Raw genomic sequence first — 22,283 nt, 5'->3', positions numbered from 1 at the left:
GATGGTTGTGAGCCACCATGTGGTTGCTGGGATTTGAACTCCGGACCTTCGGAAGAGCAGTCGGGTGCTCTTACCCACTGAGCCATCTCACCAGCCCACGATATTATTTTCTTTAGTTACTTCAGGCAAAAAAAATAAGAGCTACTAATAACAAAGGAGTTCTTCCATCAATTTCAGGTGTACGAGTCCAGTACATTTCATTTCTATTTTAAGGACAGTCATGTGGGCAGCTCTATAAAATAGACACATTTTCTACCAATATGTCACTGGCATAAAACAAACTCTCACTTAAGTGCTTTCACTGACTTGAAAATAAAAATCCAACCATTAGACTACAAGACATGACAGTGGCGGCAGCAACTCGGGATTCCTGCAGCATGCAAAGCTACAATTAATTATATTTGTTCAAATGACCAAATCATTTCTGTTTCAAATGTAAAGTGGAAATTACGTTTCTTAAAGAGATTTTCCCCAGGGGGAGAGTAGAGGGACTTTCGGGATAGCATTTGAAATGTAAATGAAGAAAATATCTAATAAAAAATTTGTTTAAAATTTAAAAAAAAAAAAAAGATTTTCCCATCATACTTACTTTCTTAAGATGACCTAATCTAAGTTTGAAGATTTCCTCTTGTTCATGGTATTCGGCTAACGTTAACCTGAAAAACAATGGTAGCAATTTCAGTAAATCCTATGAATAATAACATGCTTACTTGAACAGAACTACTTTAATATGCTCCTAGAGTATATATGGTTTTCATGTTTAAAATGACTAAAAGCCAGGTTATTTTGAAGTCCCATGATCAAATTAAGGAAACTCTTAATTTCACATGAGATGTAAAGAAGACTCAAAAATTTGAGAAAAAAGAAAAGCATGTAAGCTCTATTTTTCCATTATTACCAAATGTTTAGTGGCATGTTACATACATCATAACACCCAGCTACCACAATGCTGCAACTACGGAATAGAATGTTAGAGAGCAATGAAGCAAGGGCCAACGTGAGGGACAAGCCCTCACTCTCAGTTCCACCTACTACTCCAAACACACATCCTCCATCCTAAGAATAAAGTGTTCACTTTATTATTAGGTCTTATTCCTCCATTTTCACCTTCCCCACACTCACCTCCTTCAAAGGTTTAAGTGTCACTATTTACATGACTACTAAATTACCAGGACAAACAGGACACAGCTTTGCATTCTCACAGAAAGGGCCACAACCAACCTGTGGCTTAAGCTAAGGGAAAAGATGCGAGTAAAAAAGTAACACCACAAGCACCAGGGCTGCTGCATCAGCCACGGCTGCAGAAACACCTGTACCCGCTACTCCATTCCATCCCATGAAAAGGGGAGAAATGGAAGGAGGAGGAATAGGAGGAGGGATAAGGAGGAGGAGGAAGAGGAGGAGGAGGAGAAAAAGACGACAACGACGACAATGACAGTTTTTAACAGGTTCCATATCAGGAAGTGATAAATGTAACTCACTGCAGAGGCCTGTGTTGGCTTCTGGTCAGACACAAGAGCTAAGTCTCAGATCCTGTAATTAAGAAGTGGACTGAATGCCCCCGCGCTTGGATTTTACAGACTCCATCTGGTAATCACTAATGAACTTACTGGTCTAGATTAGAATCTAATTAGTGTTTGGTGGTGTGTACTCGTGGCATGCATGCACACACACTCTACACCTTCTTTTATCATTTTTAAGTCAATGGTTTCATGCACTGGTAATAAATAATTTTCAAGTAATACTGGAGGGTAGACCCTACTACGTATAACCACAGAACTCATCAAAGAAAACAATGACTTGGGATGTCTAGAGAATCTTTCAAATAAAATGCCTGGCGTTTCTGATACAAAATATACTAGTTTTAAAATACTGTTATATTAACAAAAGTGTTTCTCAAACTTAAGTTTACCACAGACACTTTTATCACTATATTGGAATTTTGGCTTATTTAGGTATTGTCCCCCCCTGTATAAATTATGAACTCCTAAAACTGGGGTTGTTTCCTTTAAGATCTGCAATCCAGAACAGGGCCTGGCATAAAATAAGCATCTAACATAGACTTACCAAGCACGTGTCAAAGGTAAGACTTCCTAACACATTGGGTATACATGGGGTGAGGGCTGGAGTTAAGCATCTTTCTCACTGGAACAAAAGAAGATGCAGTTCCTGAACTTGTTAACACAGTTGTAATTTAAGTAGTACACTTGGCATAGATTATAGGCTAATGTGGTTTTGTATATTGATATATAAACATTAAAAAGCAAAATAATACGCATTTTGCCTTTTTAATGTTTGTGTACATAATACTGTGTGTGTGTGTGTGCATCTTCTCTCTGTCCTAATTTTGGACAAGAAATTTACTTTCAACTAAAGACAAAAGAAGAAAAGGAGAAGGACTTTCAATCTCTCTTGTGTCTGATGGCTATGTAATAACTTTTGACTGACAACCTTCCTAATACTGCAACCCTCTAATATAGTTCCTCATATTGTGGTGACCCCCAACTATAAAATTAATTTTGTTGCTACCTCATAGCTATAATTTTGCCACTGTTATGAATCATAATGTAAATATCAGTTTTTGGTTTTTTTTTTTTTTTTTTTTTTTTTCAAGACAGGGTTTTTCTGTGTAGCCCTGGCTGTCCTGGAACTCATTCTGTAGACCAGGCTGGCCTTGAACTCAAGAGATCCACCTGCTTCTGCCTCCCAAGTGCTGGGATTAAAGGCATGTGCCACCACTGCCCGGCAGCATCTGTGTTTTTCGTAGTCTTAGGTGACCCCTATGAAAGGGTCCTATACCCCAAAGAGGTCACAACCCACGAGTTGAGAAATGCCATACTAGTGTTTTCCATAAGTTTCCAGAAAGAGGTATGGGACATGGGGACAAGGGGATGGGAGGTAGGAAGAACACTTCGAAGGTCAAGAATTGTCTTATCATAAAATACTCCTTTTTGGGGGGAGAGAGGCGTTGGAGGCAGGTTTTCTCTGTGTAGCCCTAGCTATTTTGGAACTCGCTCTATAGAGCAGGCTAGCCCTAAATTCACAGATATCCACCTGCCTCTGCCTCCTAATTGCGGAGATTAAAGACATGATCACCTGCCCAGTGTGAAGTATTCTTTTTCTAAAATAGCAACCACTTTTTTCTTGCCTTACACTTTTTCATTTTAAAGACTTTTTACTTTATATGTATGGATGTTTTAACTACTTGTACATCTGTGCACTACATACATGCCTGGTGCCCTCAGAGGTAAGAAGAGGGTACCAGACCTCCTGGAACTAGAGTTACAGACAGTTGTCAGAAGCCATGTAAAAGCTAAGAAGAGAACTCTGGCTCTTCACAAGAGCCGCTGATGCTCTTAACCGCCGAGTTATCTCCAGCCCATCTTGGCTTACTTCTAAGTTTGTGTTAACTGAGTACTCTTTTAGCCAATAAAGAGCATTCTAAAATATTAGCCAGATCATCTTCATGAGACAATATCAATTACCATAAAATGATACAAATTTATTTTAACCTAGAGCTACACATACATGAAAATTATTAGTGATATATTTATTATCAACAGGCAAACAAAGTATATGTTGTCCAGAAGTAACAGTACCTTTTCTTTCTCATTTCAAACTTTCTGGCTATAAAAATCAGCTAATATATCTTTTTTTTTTAAAGATATTTTCTTCATTTACATTTCAAATGCTATCCCAAAGATCCCCTATACCCTCCCCCCACCCTGCTCCCCCACCCACTCACTCCCACTTCTTGGCCCTGGCGTTCCCCTGTCCTGAGGCATATAAAGTTTGCTAGACCAAGGGGCCTCTCTTCCCAATGATGGCTGACCAGGCCATCCTCTGCTACATATGCAGCTAGAGACACGAGCTCTGGGGAGTACGGATTAGTTCGTATTGTTGTTCCACCTATAGGGTTGCAGATCCCTTCAGCTCCTTGGGTACTTTCTCTAGCTCCTCCATTGGGGGCCCTGTGTTCCATCCAATAGCTGACTGTGAGCATCCACTTCTGTATTTGCCAGACACTGGCATAGCCTCATATGAGACAGCTATATCAGGGTCCTTTCAGCAAAATCTTGATGGCATATGCAATAGTGTCTGCGTTTGGTGGCTGATTATGGGATGGACCAGCTAATATATCTTATATAGCTTTTGAGTTGAACAAATCCATTCACATGTCTATAAAAATAAAAATTTAAACCCCAGGGACCTCTTTCAAAGTGTTTCCACAGATATTCAACAAGGTACCTGTATTGGAGAAAAGGGGTATTTCATTTTATAGCATCAAGAACATACGTTTCATTTTCAGCTCCATTAGTCTTGCTTTTCCGTTGTTTCTGCTCATTGGTTGCAGGAGGGGCCTGACCCATGGCAGGGGGTTTCCGTTTTGCTAACATTTTCCGTTGCCTTTCTATCTCTTCTCTCTGTGAATTTATCCTTTCCTGTTGCCTAGAAATATAAAGAATATGACACAGAAGGTAAATAAATTCCACTGCTGTGGAATTCATGTGAACAACTTTTCACCTGCATGTCTGACAGACTTCATGAGTGCTAAGCGTGCCTCGTGGAAGAGAGATTTGTGCTTAGCCTTCAGTCAGTGGCAATGTTGTTGGAAGGAGCCTGTACTTTAAGGAACTAGTTATGACAATGACTGAAAGGTAAGGGAAAGTGATAAATACCTGCTAGGACCTTACAGACTTGAAAGGAACAATTTTCAGATTCCCTTTTAAAAGCTAAGAAAATAAAATCTGTATTACATTAGGAAAAGTTGGTATGAAATGTCCACCCTATGAGAAGTCCTGAGTGCCTTGCAATCTTAACTCTGTTAATTACCATACAACAATAATGTTGAAAAACTATATATAGTACACTGGCCTAGCGCACTGGAGTTTGGCTAAGAGGTTTCTTTTGTTTGTTTATTTTTGTTTTTCTAGACAGAGTTTCTCTGTGTAGCCCTGGCTGCCCTGAACTTGCTGGTCTCAAACTCCAGACCTGCCTCTGCCTCCCAAGTGTTGGGCTTAAAAGCGTGCGCCACCAAGCCTGGCTAAAGAATTTTCTAAACAATCTCATTATATATCTTAATTGGCAACTAATCATCCTATCTTAGATTCAGTCTGTGCACACTATGCAGCTGAAGCTACACTAATAAGAGATTTGAGCAGCAAACCCTCTGACTCCACACTCATGAACACAGAATGGGCAATTTGTGCTTCTTGGTCAAGGTGTCCTGGGATGGCATGCCTTGGTATGACAGACAGCCTTAGTATTAGTACACTTCAGCTGCACAGGTCTGCCTCACTCATAGGGAAGATGCTACTCTGCTTTCCTTTCTGGATATTATCTCATGTGACAGCCTTTTCTTATTAAAACAAACAAAGCCGGGTGTGGTGGCGCACGCCTTTGATCCCAGCACTCGGGAGGCAGAGGCAGGTGGATTTCTGAGTTCGAGGCCAGCCTGATCTACAGAGTGAGTTCCAGGACAGCCAGGGCTACACAGAGAAACCCTGTCTCAAACAACAAACAAACAAACAAAACCCCAAACCACATATTTGGTATATTTACAAAGCAAAAAAACTCTTGAACTAAGTTTGAAGTTGATGTTTCATCGGTATTTATTACATATAGCATCAATATTTGTACTTTTCTTTCGGGACTCAATCTTTTACGGTTCGTTGTCACTCACAAGTAGTAACATGTTCTCCTCTCCAATTCATATTAAACAATCTATTTCAACAGAGAAAAGTGAGGAAGAAAACCTAAGTCCTAACTGTGGCCTGGAGGTCAAAAGTTAAGAGACTGTCCTGAATGGACATGCAGCCGATTTAGCTCAATGGTACAGTGCTTGCCCACCAAGCAGGAGACCCTAGTTTCAATCCTTATTACAGAAAATAAGTTAATTATTAGTAATAAGAATATAATGCCGCCACATATCTTCCAGTCTTAGATGAAACTGACCTAACAAATCAAAATAAATAAAGCTAAAAGACCAGTATTAGATATATAACTCAAGACAGACAGACAGACAGACAGAGTTTGTCTGTTTTGTTTTTGAGATGGGGGTTTTCATCATGTAAGCTGGGCTGGCCTGAATTTGCTTTGTAGCCTAGACTGGCTTTGAACTAGAGATCTGCCTACCTGCATCTGCCTGAGTGCTGGGATTAAAGGCATGAGCCGCTACCACCTGGCAATCCTACATTTTTTTTTTAAAAACCAACTATAATTACAGAAAACCTTAAAAATCCAAATACATTTAAAATTCCTCTACTTAATCCTGGCAGCTGACTTACTTGATGAGGTTTTGGAAAGCATAACCATCTGTCCACTGCTCAGTAAACGAGGCTCCATGCCGGACAGTAGTAAAGTGGCCTAATCGCAATCGGTCCTGCATGCTCTTATCTCTGCACGCCATCTTCTCTTGTTTTGACTGAAGTAAAAGGAACAAAACAATAATTAGCATTTTTACAAACTGATAATTATAGTATTATCAAGGAAAATACTGTTGATAAATCATATATCATCTCAAAGGGGGAGAGAAGAGAAGGGATAGAAGGAAGAAGGGAGGGGAGGAGGCATCCAACACCTGAAATAAACTCAACAGAAACAAACTATCAAACTCATACGCAAAGAAATAGAGTCAGAAATCATGTCCATATTATCACCTGAAGAATCTAGGTCTGGTGTACATGCAAGGAAAAAAAACTCTAGCTGTCATAAGAACTTTATTCCTCAGAAATTCTACATTTCAATATGTTTATCTCAGTTAAGAAAGTGTTGACAATGGCTGGAGAGATGGCTCTGAGGTTGAGAGCACTGACTGCTCTTCCAAAGGTCATTCCCAGCAACCACATGGTGGCTCACAACCATCTCTTATGGTATCCGACACCCTCTTCTGGTGTGCAGGCATATATGCAGGCAGAACACTGTGTACAGAATAAATAAATGTTTAAAAAGTGACACACACTAAAACCCCTTAGGACATACACTCCAGGCTCATTGTCACTAACCTTTTCTATAAGGAGCTTCTTGCTCATGGTGACACATCTATTTAATCGTTCCTTGTATTTCTCTAGCATCTTTTGCTGTTCATCTATCTGTCGTCTCAAATCACAGTTGGCCTTCAATGGGAAAAGGTTTTAAAATTAGTTTTAAGGAAGATAGATTAGCAGAAAATACTTTCTAAGAAGAGAAAAAAATCATTACTATTTGCTTTGTAAGTCTGTCTCTATAAAGGAAATACTTCACCCCTTTAATCAATCCTTATGTTACTATGTAAGTGTTGTTTATGTAAGAGTCATTCTGTTTTTGGTGGTGCTATGGAATCAATCCAAGACCTTGAGTAAGTATGCTAAACATGTGTTGACCAAGGACCTACATACCAAGCTTATTTCTAAAGAGAAAAGGAACATGAGTTCTCATGGATGATTCTCCCCAGAGAAGCCCAGACATTCATTCATGCCCACACCAACCAGAAATAAGAAGATCTTGCTTCAAGAATATGAGAATGCACATATAGATAATTTAGCTGTGGTCAGAATCTTACAGGATGGGCTAAATACTTTGAAACACTCAAGGTTCCTAAAACAACAGAGAGAGAAAGAACCACTAACCCAAGGCCAAATTTGACTTCAAAATTTCTGAATTTATCACTCAGTTATTAAACAATAAAATTTCCTGACTTTTTTCAGCTTTAAAAAAAAAAAAGGAAGGAAAGAAGGAAGGAAAGAAAAAAGATGGTGTGTGTATATGTGTGTGTGTGTGTGTCTGGGTGTTTTGCCTGCACATTAGTCTGTGCGTTACATGCATGCCTTCCAAGACCAGGAGAAGCCACTGGATTCCCTGGATTGGAGTTAGAGATGCTTGTGAGCCACCACATAGTTACTAGGAAAGCAAATCTGGATTTTCTGAAAGATCAGCAATTGTCCTTAACCAATAAGCAATCTCTCCAGTGTCTTTTGTTGTTTTTGTTTTTTTAAGACAGGAGCTCACCCTGTAGGATGTACTAGAAATATTACACACCAGGCCTTGTGAACTACAGAGATCTGCCTATCTCTGAGACCCAAGTATAGAGATTAAAGGTGTGTGACAACTCAGCTTCAGTTTTAAAGCAGCCTGTGTCAAACAGTTTCCCATTGTAAATATATCTACTCTCTATACTGGCATACCTGTTATTACTACAGAATCCTATAGACCATGTTATCAAAGGAAAAGTCTTACTGCACTTAGGTAAGTGTGACTATCTAATTCATATTGTAAAACCTTTAAGCAAAAGACCAAGAATGTCTATACAAAATCTAATCTACTTCTGGAAGGTGAATGTTCTCACCAAGTCTTCTGTGGCCATGTAAAGTTGTGGTTTCTAACATCAACAGTTTCTACAAGTCCATGCTGGGAGTAAGAGCTGGCTGACAGTACCCAATGCAGTCATACCCAACATCTTACTAAAGTGGGAAAATGCATGATGAACTTTTATTTCTGAAAGTAAATTAAAAAAAAATTTTTTTTTCTTGAGAAATTGCCTAGATCAGATTGGCTTGTAGGCACGTTTATGGTTGACTGCAGGAGACCCAGACCAAAGAGGACTCTACCATCCCTATGGAAACGGTCCTGAGCTATGTAAGAAGGCTAATTACACGTGTGTCAATGAGCCATCCAACAAGCAGTGTTCTTTTATGCTTCTGCTTCCCATTCTAAACTCCTCCAAGTTTCTGCCTTTGGTTTCTGCCCTGACTTCCCTCAGTGAGCCTGGGAATGTAAGTCAAATAGACTTTCATCCTTTTTGTTGTTGGTCAGAATGTTTTGTAACAACAGAAAGAGAACTGGAAGGGGCCCTGAGTCAGTCTCTAGAAGACAAGCAAGGAATCAAGTAGGAAAAAAGGATCATGAGTAGGTAGAAGATGAGGGTGAAGGACAAAGGGACCTAAAAGTAAAGCTGAGTTAGAGTTTGAGTTGTCCCCCACATTCCACCATCTCAATATGGATCTCTCTCCAACACTGTCCCCCATCATGTACACAAGTGCTCTGCCACTGAGCTACACCCATCATCTTGACAAATGGTCAGGCGATAGAGAAGTATAAGTAAAGCCACAATCCCTGTCAAGTCCTAAGAAGCTGCGCTGGACTTAACTCTGAGACTGGAGTTTGACTAAGGATTTTTTAGAAAGACAATCTCACTATAAATCTTAGCTGTCAACTCAATTAGCATCCAAGTGGACCAAAAACAAAAAACAACTCCACGGGGCTGGAAAGATATCTCAGTGAGTAAGAGTGCTTGTTACATACTCTTAAGACCTTCGTTCAAACCCTCAACACCAATATAAAAAGCCAGACACAGCTGTGTACACCTTTGCTCCCAGCACTGTGAAGGACAGAGGAAGAAACACACTAAGGCTAGTTCCAGGGAGAAGATTGCTGTTTCAAAGGAAAAGAAGTGCAAAATTAGAATGCCATATGCCCTTTTGATCTCCCAACACATGTGCATACAAAACACACACACACAAGCAAACAACCAAAATGTAAGTAAGACTGTTGCTTAAAAATAAATGGCTTTTCTCATTCGAATATGAGGAAACAACTATGAATAAGGAGGCCCAAGGAATGTAATTCTGATGAGGAATGAGAACATCAGTTTGAAGATGCAGGCAATGTGACACACAGCTTTAATTTCAGCACTAAAGAAGACCCAATCATTAAATAAAAAAAAAAATGGTGGGTCAGTGTTGACAAATTCTATATTCAAAGCACATTCTGGGCTTCATCGGGATAAAGTTGGGCATCTCCTTCCCAGAACTGGCTGCTGGACATGCAATGGACAAATACTCCATACTTTCCAGAAGTTTGTGGCCAAGTAGCTCTGGGGGGAAAATGGAAGGGTTAAAATGGTTCAAACCTACATTGGGAACAAGAATCCAGGTCTCCTTATAGAGCAGAGCACCTTGACCTGTGTGTGGTCAATGTGCCTTTTAGTAAGCAAGGGACATTCCTGTTATAGAAAACAAAGAACTGGGCTAGGGAGATGGCTCAGTGGGTAAGAGCATTGACTGCTCTTCTGAAGGTCCTGAGTCCAAATCCCAGCAACCATACGGTGGCTCACAAATACTAGTAATAAAATCTGACGCCCTCTTCTGGTGTGTCTGAAGTCAGCTACAGTGTACATTGGGCCAGATCTAGCAGGGACTGAGCCAATGGAGTTGACCGGAAGAAGCGGGGCTGACTGGAGCGAATAGAGGTTCTAAAAAATTTTAAATTCCCAACAAACACATGAAGGCTCACAACCATCTGTACAGCTACAGTGTACTCATATACATAAAATAAATAAATAAACCTTAAAAAAACAAAACAAACAAACAAACAAAAAACCAAAAAACTGAAGACAGAAAATCAAATATGCTTGAGTTGTATTGTGTATGCAATTTGAGTGCTCTCAACTTTTTTTTGTAAGGATAGATAGTCTCTGGGATTTATAGATTCTGTCTTGCTTCAATGTGGAGTCAAAATGATGTAGCAAAGTCTACAAATATTCTGTTTCTCTAAAGAACATAATATCAAAGATTCAGGGTCTTGTCACCCTAGCTAGGTGTCCCAACATATGCACTGGCACATTCCTCTGAAGAAACAATGCACTAAGAAAAATCAGAGCTTGCAGAATCTGCTAAACTTTTAGCCAATAGAATAAAGGAAGCCAAAGAAAAATTGCAGGCACAAACCGCCAAGAGATACCAGCTGACTTTTAGAGCTACTTGTAAGTCTGAGTCCAGGCAAAAATATAAATTTCTTAGACTAATAAATACTTGAAGATGGCTCAGTGGGTTAAGCCTGACAGTTTGAATCCTTTCAATCTCAGGGATTCCCACCGAAGAGAAGAAGTGTCTCCTTAAGGCTCTGCTCTGACCTCTATACATAACCCAAAGCACATGAATGCTGACGCACACAAACTACCTTTTAAAAAAAGTAATGAACAAGCCGGACAGTGGCGGTGCACGCCTTTAATCCCAGCACTTGGGAGGCAGAGGTAGGCGGATTTCTGAGTTTGAGGCCAGCCTGGTCTACAAAGTAAGTTCCAGGACGGCCAGCGCTACACAGAGCAATCCTACCTCGAAAAAACAAAACAAAACAAAACAAAACAGTAATGAATAGCTTCCTGGGATACATTAGACCCTGTCTCAAAAAAAGTAAAGCTACGAGCTAGAGACACAGCAGTTAAGAGCACCAACTGCTCTAGCAGTGGACCCAGGATTGAATCTCAGCCACCACATGGCAGCTCACAATCATCTGTAACTCCAATTGTAGAGTGCAATGCCCTCTCAAAGGGTAACAGAAAGATACATGGTGTAGGCAAAATACCCATACATAAAGTTGAAAAAAACAAAAATAAGTAAAAATAAATGATTAGATACTAAATCAAGGAAAAGTGGGGGGGGGGAGGAAGAGAAAGAAAGGTAAATATGAATATATACATTAGGGTATATTGGGCATGGTAACACTGGCTTATTATTCCAGTACTTAGGAAGCCATGACAGGAGGATTATAAATTGAAGGCCAGTTTAGGCTACACAGTGGGACTCAGCCATGTACACACGCACACATGGTGCAGAAAACCAAAGATCCAGAATGAGCTGAAAAGGTCCCAAAAACACAGCTTTTGAAAATGTAAGAAATGGGACTGGAGATGGCTCAGCAGTTAAAAGCACTTATTGCTCTTGAAAAGGACCCATATTCAATTCCCAGTACCCCACAACAGTGGCTCACTAACTACCTCTGGTTTTAAGGAATCCAATGCCCTCTTTTGAGCCCCATGGTCTCCTGCATGTATATAGTATGAGGTATGTGGCATGTATAGGAATAACCAGTAAATCGTTTAACATTGTGAAAGCCAGGTGTGGTGTTGTACACTTTAAGTCTAACACTCAGAGGAGGCAGAGGTAAAGGCAGGCATCACTGAGAGTCTGAGGCTAGCTTAATCTAGACACTAAGTTTTAGGGCAGTCAAGCAACAGAGGAAGACCATGTCTCAGAAGAAAAATTTAAAAAGCAAGAATATAAAAATGACTATTTTCAAATGGTAAAAATGTGAAACTTAATCCAATAGTTCTATATGAACTACAACCCCACATATTTACTTCTCTAACATAAAGCCAAATATCAAAATACTACTCTGCAAATTCTCCGACTTAAAGCAGGTATTTAGACTATGATTCAGTTCCTGTGTTAATTGGCTATCATAATTATCCACAACGTGCACATGATCCAAGTGTACAGGAGTGGTGCTTGTTATAAAGTCTCTTGCATACCCTTATACTTACTCTTAATAAATCATCTATTCTTCCTTCCTTCTTCTCTAAGTCAGAGTTCTTACTGTTTTCTAGTGCAGAGATTTTTTCTATTGTGAGGTCAGACTACAAAGACAAAAGCAAACAAATTTAGAATTAGTCACAAAGCATTACATGCCATCACATTTTCCTTGCTTTTTGGAAGCAGCACTTGCTAACATCAATAGCTGCACAGGTAACTCAGGAAATGAATCTGCTTTCCTCACCCCATCCTCCAAACCTTAGCCACATCCACAACACTTGTACTGCAATAACATTGCTTCTGGAATTAACTATACAAATTCTCACAATACTGTACATTGAATAAAAATTATGCAACACCATAGAACTGAAATCAGATTTGACTAGAAAGGATTTTAGGAGACGGGATGCAGTTTTGAGGAGCAAGTGTGCCCCCTAGTGGAAACAGAAAGAAAGAAGAAAGGAAAAAAAGTTCTGAGTGCTCAACTATCTAGGATTCTTCAATGTCCAAACACTGGTGGTTCCAATAAAATAAAAATCTTTTATAGAGTTCTTAACTGACAAGCATCCTGTGTTGAGAGGAACACAGACAAGAACACCCAATAACCTAACTTAGAAAAACACAGTTGGAGCAAAGATCTACTATCCTTTTAAAATATAATTTCCTTTTTTTTTTTTTCTTTTTCATTTCCTTACTTTCCTGGGACAGTCTGAGCTGGCCTTGAAAACAAGATCCTCTTGCCTTAGTCTTCAAACTGCTGGGATTTACGGGCACATGAAACACCATGTTAATGTTTAGAAGAGTCTCTGTCAGAAAATTTCTCAAGACTGTTTAAGGAAGAAATTTTATTGGTATAACATTTTCAAAGTACAGGAAATAAACTACTTTCTTAAAATTAACATTTATTGAAAGCCTACTGTCACCACTGCCTAAGGTGATTGGAATTACTCTAATTTTGCATTAAATGCAAACAGTAGAGCCATAATTTGCACTTAGGCCCAGAAGCCTTCAAAATGTATGCTCTTGTCTTCATACCATGCTGCAGCAAAATCATGCCTACCACAACAGTAAAGAAAAGCCTGTTAAAATTCCTTCCAAAGGACCAGAAATACTAAACAATGGGGTCTAGTCAAAGGTAAAGGGAAGAGTTACAGACTTTCTATATGGTTAGGTCTATTCCTGAATATAGCTCTACAGTGTCCCCACCTACCTGGGTCTGTCTGTGCTGGATGGAGATCTGTTTTTGGGAGCTGCAAGAATGTTCTGTATTGCCAGAACCCGTAGAAGAAGGACTGTTTTGTTGAGCCTATAATAAAAGTACATCACCAATCACAGGAAAGTTTTGCATCTTTCTCCATAAGTGTGTATGAATAGAAACATTTACCTCTTTATAAGACAAACCTTTCTAATGCAAGTCAGAAGTCATGACCAAGAGGAAAATAAAACAAGTTAAATATGAAATCCAAAAGCTGGATATGGTACCTTCATGTTTCTGAAGGTAAGCTTGAAATAATCAAATGATCATAAATTATTTTATACACAAATTACAAATTGGGTAGTTATTTCTATAATTTGTTTTGCATGTAAGTTTCAATGTGCCTTTGTCAGAAAAAGTGAGTGATATATACAACACAGGGGACAAACACATAGTCCAAGTAGAAAGGACTGTGAAATGAAATTGTAAACGGCTCTGCTCTTTAGAGCACTTACTGCTTACACAGGACCCGAGTTCAGTTCTCAGCAGCCACACCAAGTGGCTCATAACTCTCTCTAACTCCAGTTCCAGGGAAGCTGACATCCTCATCTTCTCAGGCCCCTGCACGCACATGGTGCACATAAACTCACACAAGTGTGCAGTGTGCACATACATACTGACTAAGAATGAGTGAATGAGCAAACAAGATTTAAGAAGGAGAACAAAAATAAATGAACAAAGCTTTAAAATAGAATTGGAAATACTCATGAAAGTCTCAAGTTCAAAAATACCCACGGGCAGAGAAATATTCAAAATTCTGGGTTGTTCATAATACTTCTACTTGCTGAGCTGACATATGAGCACACTTTGTGTGTGTGTGAGTGTGCGCGTGCAGGTGCGTATGCCAGAGGTCAAAGTTGAGTGTCTTCCTCTATCAAAATATAAGGTAGAGAGACCTTATTCTTTGAGACAGGGCCTATCTTTGTATCTGAAGTTCACTGATCTGGTAAGACTAGCTGTCCTGCATGCTTCAGGGATCCTCTTGTTTCTGTCTGCCCAGTCCTCTGATTATAGGTATATCATACCTAGCTTTTCACTTGGATATTGAGGATTTAAACTTAGGTCTCCATGCTTGAACATGGCTTTCTGAGTCATTTCCCCAGATCATATTTTAAATGACAGTGTGTGAGGTATGGTGGGTCATTTGTTGTTGCTTTGAGTGGTGCTAAGGACAAGACCCCACCTTGCATATGCTAGGTAAGTACTTTACTACTAACTGACAGCTCCAGCCCAAAGTAAGTTTTAAATTTATATGATTTAGCCAGGCGGTGGTGGCACACACCTTTAATTCCAGCACTTGGGAGGCAGAGGCATGTGGAACTCTTGAGTTTTGAGGCCAGCCTGGTTTGTAGAGTGAACTCCAGGACAGTCAATGCTACACAGAGAAATCTTGTCTTGAAAAACAAGATAAAAACAAAAAAACAAAACAAAATAAAACAACAACAACAAAAAGAGGTGGAGAAATAATTAAGGAACAACATCCAATATCAATTTCTGGCCTCCACATGTACCAACATAGGTACCTGTGTACAGATACAAACATGCATACATATGCACAAAAATTTCTATTAAAGTGATGATTATTATTTTTATTTTACAGACAAAAAATTTTAAGTGAAACCTAGCACTTATGAAAAGTTATCAAGCTAGTTAAATGAAGTAGAGACCCCAGGCTGTGTGCATTCACAACAATTATTAACAAGCTAAAGAATTCACACAAATAATTTCTCTTAGGGACTTATGCTGTGACCTTTTTAAGGCAGGTCATTTCATTAGGCCTCCTTTTCGATGATGATGAGGAGGAGGAGGAGGAGGAGGAGGAGTCTATCAGATTCTGGGGTCCTGGAGTTACAAGTGTTTGTGAGCTGCCCAATATAGATACCTGAAACTAAACTCTGGTCCTCTGAAAGAACAACAGTGCTCCTAAGCACTGAGCCATTTCTCCCCACATTGCCAGGTACATCACAATCTTTTGTTTTTGTTTCTTATTTTTATAGAATATAAAGACTATATCTAGTATGTGTGTGTGTGTGTGTATATATATAAAATAATATATATATACATATATATATATATATATATTAGAATATATAGAAAGACAGTGCTTCTCTATATATCCTTGGCTGAACCCAAACTTAAAACCTTCTAGCCTCTAATTTCTGAGTGTCTAGATTACAGATGTCTATACCTGGTCTACAAACAGTCCCTTTTATGTATTCATGTCATAACAATTTATTGAGTACCTGCAATGTCTCAGCACAGGGTTAAGAACTATTAGCATATGGGCAAGGGAATTGAACACAATCCACACCCTAGTCTACCTAAAGGGAGTTTATAATTAAAAGTAAATTTTATCTGGTGGTACAGGCCTATAATCTTAGCTATTTGAGGCCAAGGCAGGAGAATCACAACTTCAAGGCAATCTAGCCAATTCAGCCCCACCCCCAACCCCATATCAGAATAAAAGGAAGAAACTGAAAAGTGTGAATGTGTCAGTTACTGAGTTCACCTAGGAAGTACAAGGCCCAAGGCTCACTATTCAACAGTGAAAGAAAAAGTAGGCACTCAATAAATATTTGTTGGAATAAACTGTTGACTCATGTGTGTAAACTCAGTTTATGGGAGGTTAAAGGTCACAAGTTCAAGGTCATTTTCAGTCAGTGTTACTAGGAACTACATGGCACCATCTCTTAAAAACAAAACAACCCACAGGACAATGGTGGTGTACGTCTTTAAACCCAGCACTCAGTAAACAGAGGCAGGTGGATCTTAGTTCGAGGCCAGCCTGGTCCTCAGCATAGCTAGGACTACACAGAGAAACCTGTCTCAAAAAGAAAAAAAAAAAAAAAAAAATTCCCAAACTCAAACAAATAACAAGAGCAACAACAAAAAGCCAAGAACAATAAACTTAAGAAAGACAAGTTAAATGACCACAAACAAGCTAAGCATACGGTGCATGCCTGCAGTTCCGGTACTTGGAGGGTAAAGGCAGAAGGACAATAAGAAGTTCACCGTCATTCTTAGCTACATAGAAAGCCCAGACCTAAGTAGGGTACATGAGACCCTATTTCAGGGGAAAGAGGAAGGGGGGAGAGATTATAACTATAATGCCATCAATTCCAGAGGCAGAAATAGGAGAATCAGGAGATCAAGACTCATATGGGCTTGTCTCAGAGGTGGAGGTCGGGGTGCTGCTACAGAAAGAGGCGTGTGTATCAGTAAGGTAAAATTATTATAGTCCAGAAGCACTCACAGCATTTACAGTCAACTGACTGTTGATGGGGTAGCATGATAATTAAGTGGGTGAAACATAGTCTTTGTGACAAGTGCTGTGGTAATTAAATACCTACCCACAAAAGAATAAAGGTAAATTCTTTTCCTTAAATCACCCAAAATTTAAAACAAAATATATGGCAGACTTAAATGCAACAGCTAAAAACATAGCATACTTAGAAGAAAGTATAGAACTAAAATGTATAGCCTTGGATTAGAAAACTCCTTCTTAGATCTAACCAATAGCATAAATAACAGAAGGGAAATGGATATTTTGGACAACTTCTGTTCTTCAAAAGACCCCATGTGCGGCTAGAGAGACAGCTGAGGGATACGCTAGGCACACATGAAGTTGTGAGTTCAATTATGAGCAGCACCCAAGGAAGGACACGACACAGAATCACAGCCCTCTGCCCGCCAATATATGAGAGGAATATTTGGTAAGGGCCTTCAGCCGGACTATCACAGAACCCTCTTATATTTCAACATTAAAGATAACCTGAATTTAGAAAGGCGTGGGGGATGGGGGGAAGGTGAGCTGCTTAATTGTGTAGAGGTTCCTGTCACCAAGCCTGATAACAAACGTTCCATGCCCAGAGCCCACATGGCAGGAGAGATCAGAATCCCTAAATGGTCCTCTGACCACACTTCCACCCTTCCACACACACAATTCTCATTTTTTAAAAGAGCAATGGAATTCAGTACATATTTCACCAAAGATACATAAATGACTACTAACTATAACAACCAAATAAAACAAAAAATAAAACAAAGTATTTACTTGTGAGATATAAATGAAAATCACAATGTACTCTCTAAGTTAAGGAAAAGTGTCTTACTGATGGGGAACATGAAGTAGTGTACCTGCTATGGGAAAAAAAATTCCGTCAATTCCTCAAAAGTAGCTACCAAATGACCCAGTAAAATCATCTCTGAGCATACCTAAGGAAATGAAAACGTACACAGAAGCAGCTTTCATATGAATGCTACAGCAATGTAATTTCTAAGATCCAAATATTTCTAACAATCCAAATCCATATCAGTTGGCGAAAGAGTAAATAAAGCCCACAGCAATAGGAACACCAGAAACAATGGTCGTATTTACCAATGTTCCACGTACGGAAAGTCATGGAGCCAGGACTGGGAGTAGGGCTCAGCTGTACAGCATATGCTTAGCATGTGCCAAGACTTAGGGTCATTCCCAGCACATATACATGCACACATGATGACACAGAAAAACAAATTCACTAGGCTATTACAATAATCAAAGGAAATGAAGCAAGCAATACTTAGGATACTGAGGCCATGAATTCCAAACCAGCTTGGACTAAATTTATGTTTAAGACCCTGTCTCAACCCAAAACATATAATAAAAAAGGAGAAAGCTATCTATTATCATTTGATGAAGTGACTACTGAGCCAATTTCCTACTTCAAAAATTATTTGTAGCCAGACAGAGGCAGGCAGATCTGAGTTAGAGGCCAACCTGAGCTACAGAGCAAGTTCCAGGATAGCTAGGGACACACAGAGAAATCCTGACTGGAAAAATAAAAAATATAATAAAATAAAGCTGAAGAAGCGGCTTAGGAGTTAATAGTGTACTCTTCCAGAGTGTGGGAGTTAGGTTCTCAGCACCCATGTAGACACTTGCTACAGTTCCAGGGTACCTGACACCACTAGGAACCTGCACTCATGTATACATACCTCTCAGATACACATATATACATAATTTAAAATAAAGATAAATCTTTACAAAAAGTAAAACTGAGCAGTGAAGGGGTTGGCTCAGTGAAAATGCTTGCTGAATTCAGATCCCTAGAAATCGCTCAACAGCCAGTCTAGGCAATTGTTCAACTCTATGTTCAGTGAGAGGCCCTGTCACAAAAAAATAAAGTCAAAGTTATACAGTAAAACACCACACCCAACATTTACTTCTGGCCTCTAATGCTCTTATACACATGTGCACAAAGATACACATACTACACACACACACAATTAAAAATAAAATTGACAACTAACACTTTCCAAGCATGTACAAGAGCTTATTTGTATTCTTGGTATTAATGGGGGTGGGGAGGAATTTTTGAACTTTGTATAGGGCTGGATAAATAGCTCAGCAGTTAAGAGCACTGACTCTTCTTCCAGAGGTCCTGAGTTCAATTCCCAGCAACCACATGGTGACTCACAACCATTTGTAATGGGATCAAATGCCCTCTCCTGGTGTGTCTGAAGACAGAGACAGTGTACTCACATAAAATGAATAATAAATCTTAAAAAAAAATCTGTATAAACCAGGAGTAGTGTTGCACACCTATAAATGCCATATTTAAGTGGAAAAGAGTGAAAGTTCAAGGTCACCCTTGCTAGACAGCTCACGGAGCCTAAGCCACACACCTTAAATAGGCCAGGGGAACATTGCGGTCTCTGCCCAGCAGTTGAGTACAGCCTCTGGGTCCATTTGGCACCAAGGCAAGAAGTATATTAAAGTAATATACTTAGCTCCAAGTGGAGCTAAAGATTGACCCAAGCCTCATGTATGCTAGGCACGCTCTGCCATTGAACCTTTTCTCCAAGCACCTGTATCTTTATATTAGACTAAAGGTTAGCAAGAAGTCAAGAGATGGTGAAGAAGTGAAAAAAAAGTCTGAACAGAAGCTGGAGAAAATGATAAATACACAGAGTGACATCAAGACTTGACAGAGACCAGTGAAACATATCTTAAAGCACAGACCAAGGGAAAACATGGTGTGTCTAATATTGATTCAGGAGAACTGAATGGATTTACAAAGAGCCAATTTGTTTACTAGAATTTAGAATATGAGGCAATGTCACAGGAGAGAAGGGAATACCAAGATTGTTTGGGAGTAAACTGTCCTTACAGGAAGAAAAGCATTCCATGAACTATGCAGAAAAGGAAAAGTAAGATTTATGAAGACTGGAAGTGGAATATGAAAAGGCTATACAACAATGGATTGGTTTTGACTTTGAGAACAGGGAAACATTCCTTGAAACACTAAATTAGTGTGTATTAGCATATAGATACCAGGAAATTTACCTGGGACTGATTTAGGGTAGCCAAATAAATACTGGGAAATACTGACATGCCTGCCAAGAACACAATGGAAAATTCTTAAGATAAAATACTACATATCTCTGTAAAGTGCAACACAATATAGATCCATGAAAAACAAAAAGATGCCTAAAAACAATGTGTGTGTAGGGGGTTAGGGGATGAGCCTAGACTGAAGGATTACGATGACTTTCATCAACATAAATTTTCTTTCATGAAGCTTAGGACTTTGTATGGTGATGGATACACATACATATATGTAAATGTTTAGAAGATACACGAGAATGATACAGTTCAACCTCCTGTGAGCTGCCGTGTGTGAGTGGAAAACGAAAGGGAGTGTGGGAGGTGGGGTTTCATCTTTTTATATAAGCATACATTTTTCTTAAAAACTGAAAATAATTATTTGATGGTACTGGCTAATTCTCAATTGCTGTATATAGTGATACTGTCTTACCATTTTCCACTGTTTGGTATTTTTTCAATTTCTCAAAATGAATTTCCCAGAATGGTGGGAAAGATGGGAATTCTGCAGTTTTAGAAATGTTACATTAGTTTGGTGTTGGATCTTTCAAAAATAATGTTATTTATTTTATGCACATTGCTATGCTTTTGCCTGTATGTCTGTATGAGGTTGTCAGATCTTGGAATTACAGACAGTTGTGAGCTGCCATGTGGATGCTGGGAATTGAACTCGGGTCCTCTGGAAAAACATTTAGTGCTCAACTACTGAGCCATCTCTTTAGCCCCAATGCTAGATTTTTACTGAAAATATTTCTTAAAAAATGACCAACAATGACTGAGACTTGGTACTCTCTATATATATTTTATTAAAATTTAAAATGACAACAAAAGACAGAAAGGAGAACAGTGGGGGAATGGATTCTTAGTCAAATGCCTGGCATACAGAAATAAAGACCTGAATTCATGCCCTAAGTACTCATACAAAAAACTGGGTGTAGCAGTGCAGCCTTCTGTATACATACCACACTCATATACACATCTTTTTTAAACAAAGAGAAAATACCTACATAGTTTTAAAGGAGCTTTCAAAGAAACAGTAGGTTGGCATTAAGAGTTTTAAAAGGCCGGGCGTGGGGGTGCACGCCTTTAATCCCAGCACTCAGGAGGCAAAGGCAGGCGAATTTCTGAGTTCGAGGTCAGCCTGGTCTACAAAGTGAGTTCCAGGATAGCCAGGGCTACACAGAGAAACCCTGTCTCGAAAAAAACAAAAACAAACAAACAAACAAAAAAAATCATAAACAAAAAAAAAAGTTTTAAAAGGCTGAAGAGATGGTTTTGTGGGTAGAATGTTTGCCATGCAAGCATGAAGAAGCTAGGCAGAACATGTCTGTAGCCCCAATGTTAGGGCCAGAAACAGGAGGATACTGGAGGCTCACTGGCCAGTCTTGTGAGAGACCCTGTCTCAAAATAAATAAGACAGACAGACAGATGGGTGGAAACAGAATCAAGGAAGACTTCCCAGTATCAACCCTAGCCTTTTCATGTATTCATATGGACATACATACAGACAAAGGTTTAAAACCAGATCCACTAGACTTTGACAACAAGAATTATTTAATTCAATGAAAACTAAATCAGTAACTACAACTGTTTCTCTCAGTGAATCCAATAAAAATCATTTGGCTTTTGCAATGCCCAACAATGAAACAACTGTAATATTATAATGTTCCTTAATAGTTTTCAGGCCTTAGAATAATTTGCATAACAAAGTCTCAATTATAGCTAAAATGACAAATTTATATACATAATATGAGCATCTGAAAAGATTGGGTGAAAACAAGATTATGTTAAATAAATCCTTCATAGTGGGGGGAAAATGGAACTAAAAAAAATTTTACACACACACACACAGAGTATATATATGAGTACACTGTAGCTGTCTTCAGACACACCAGAAGAGGGCATCGGGTCCCATTACAGATGGTTGTGAGCCACCATGTGGTTGCTGGGTATTGAACTCACTCAGGACCTTTGGAAGAGCAGTCAGTTAGTTTGTCTCTGTATCTCAGCCCTGAAAATGGAACTTTTTAAAGATTGTTACGGCTGGAAAAGTGGCTCAGTGATTAAGAGCACACTGGCTGCTCTTCCAGAGGGCCTGGGTTCAACTCCCAGCACTACATGGCAGCTCACAACCACCTTTAACTCCAGTTCCAGGGGAACATCTTTTTCTCTTCTGCAGACAGTGCACACATGTGGTGCACAGACATGCATGCAGACAAAACACTCAAATACATGAACTATAAATACATCTTCAACTGGGTGTGGTAGTGCGTGCCTTTAATCCTTGGAAAGGCAGATCTTTGAATTCAAGGCCAATCTGATCTACAGAGTGAGTTCTAGGACTGCTTGTGGACGTTGTACATCGTGGTGCGNA

General features: G+C 39.2%; 1 protein-coding gene across 6 annotated transcripts in view; it reads right to left on the bottom strand.

Annotated features, from left to right (window-relative positions):
• Tlk2 (tousled like kinase 2) overlaps positions 1-22,283 on the bottom strand; it is a 97,303-nt gene that overhangs the window by 28,703 nt on the left and 46,317 nt on the right. For 5 of the 6 annotated variants that reach the window (XM_021178491.2, XM_021178490.1, XM_021178494.1 and 2 more), the window contains 6 exons: positions 13,498-13,593; positions 12,299-12,391; positions 7,005-7,115; positions 6,288-6,424; positions 4,297-4,449; positions 590-656 (listed from right to left, as the gene is read on the bottom strand). In XM_021178491.2, the coding sequence (XP_021034150.1) occupies positions 590-656; positions 4,297-4,449; positions 6,288-6,424; positions 7,005-7,115; positions 12,299-12,391; positions 13,498-13,593 (657 nt within the window). The remainder of the gene's footprint in view (positions 1-589; positions 657-4,296; positions 4,450-6,287; positions 6,425-7,004; positions 7,116-12,298; positions 12,392-13,497; positions 13,594-22,283) is intronic. The other variant, XM_029483035.1, reaches the window with a different exon arrangement.

The sequence above is a fragment of the Mus caroli genome, chromosome 11, assembly GCF_900094665.2.
Source record: "Mus caroli chromosome 11, CAROLI_EIJ_v1.1, whole genome shotgun sequence".
Taxonomy (NCBI): Eukaryota; Metazoa; Chordata; class Mammalia; order Rodentia; family Muridae; genus Mus; species Mus caroli.
The sequence above is the reverse complement of the archived record's forward strand: the minus strand, read 5'-3'. Positions and strand labels throughout refer to the sequence as shown.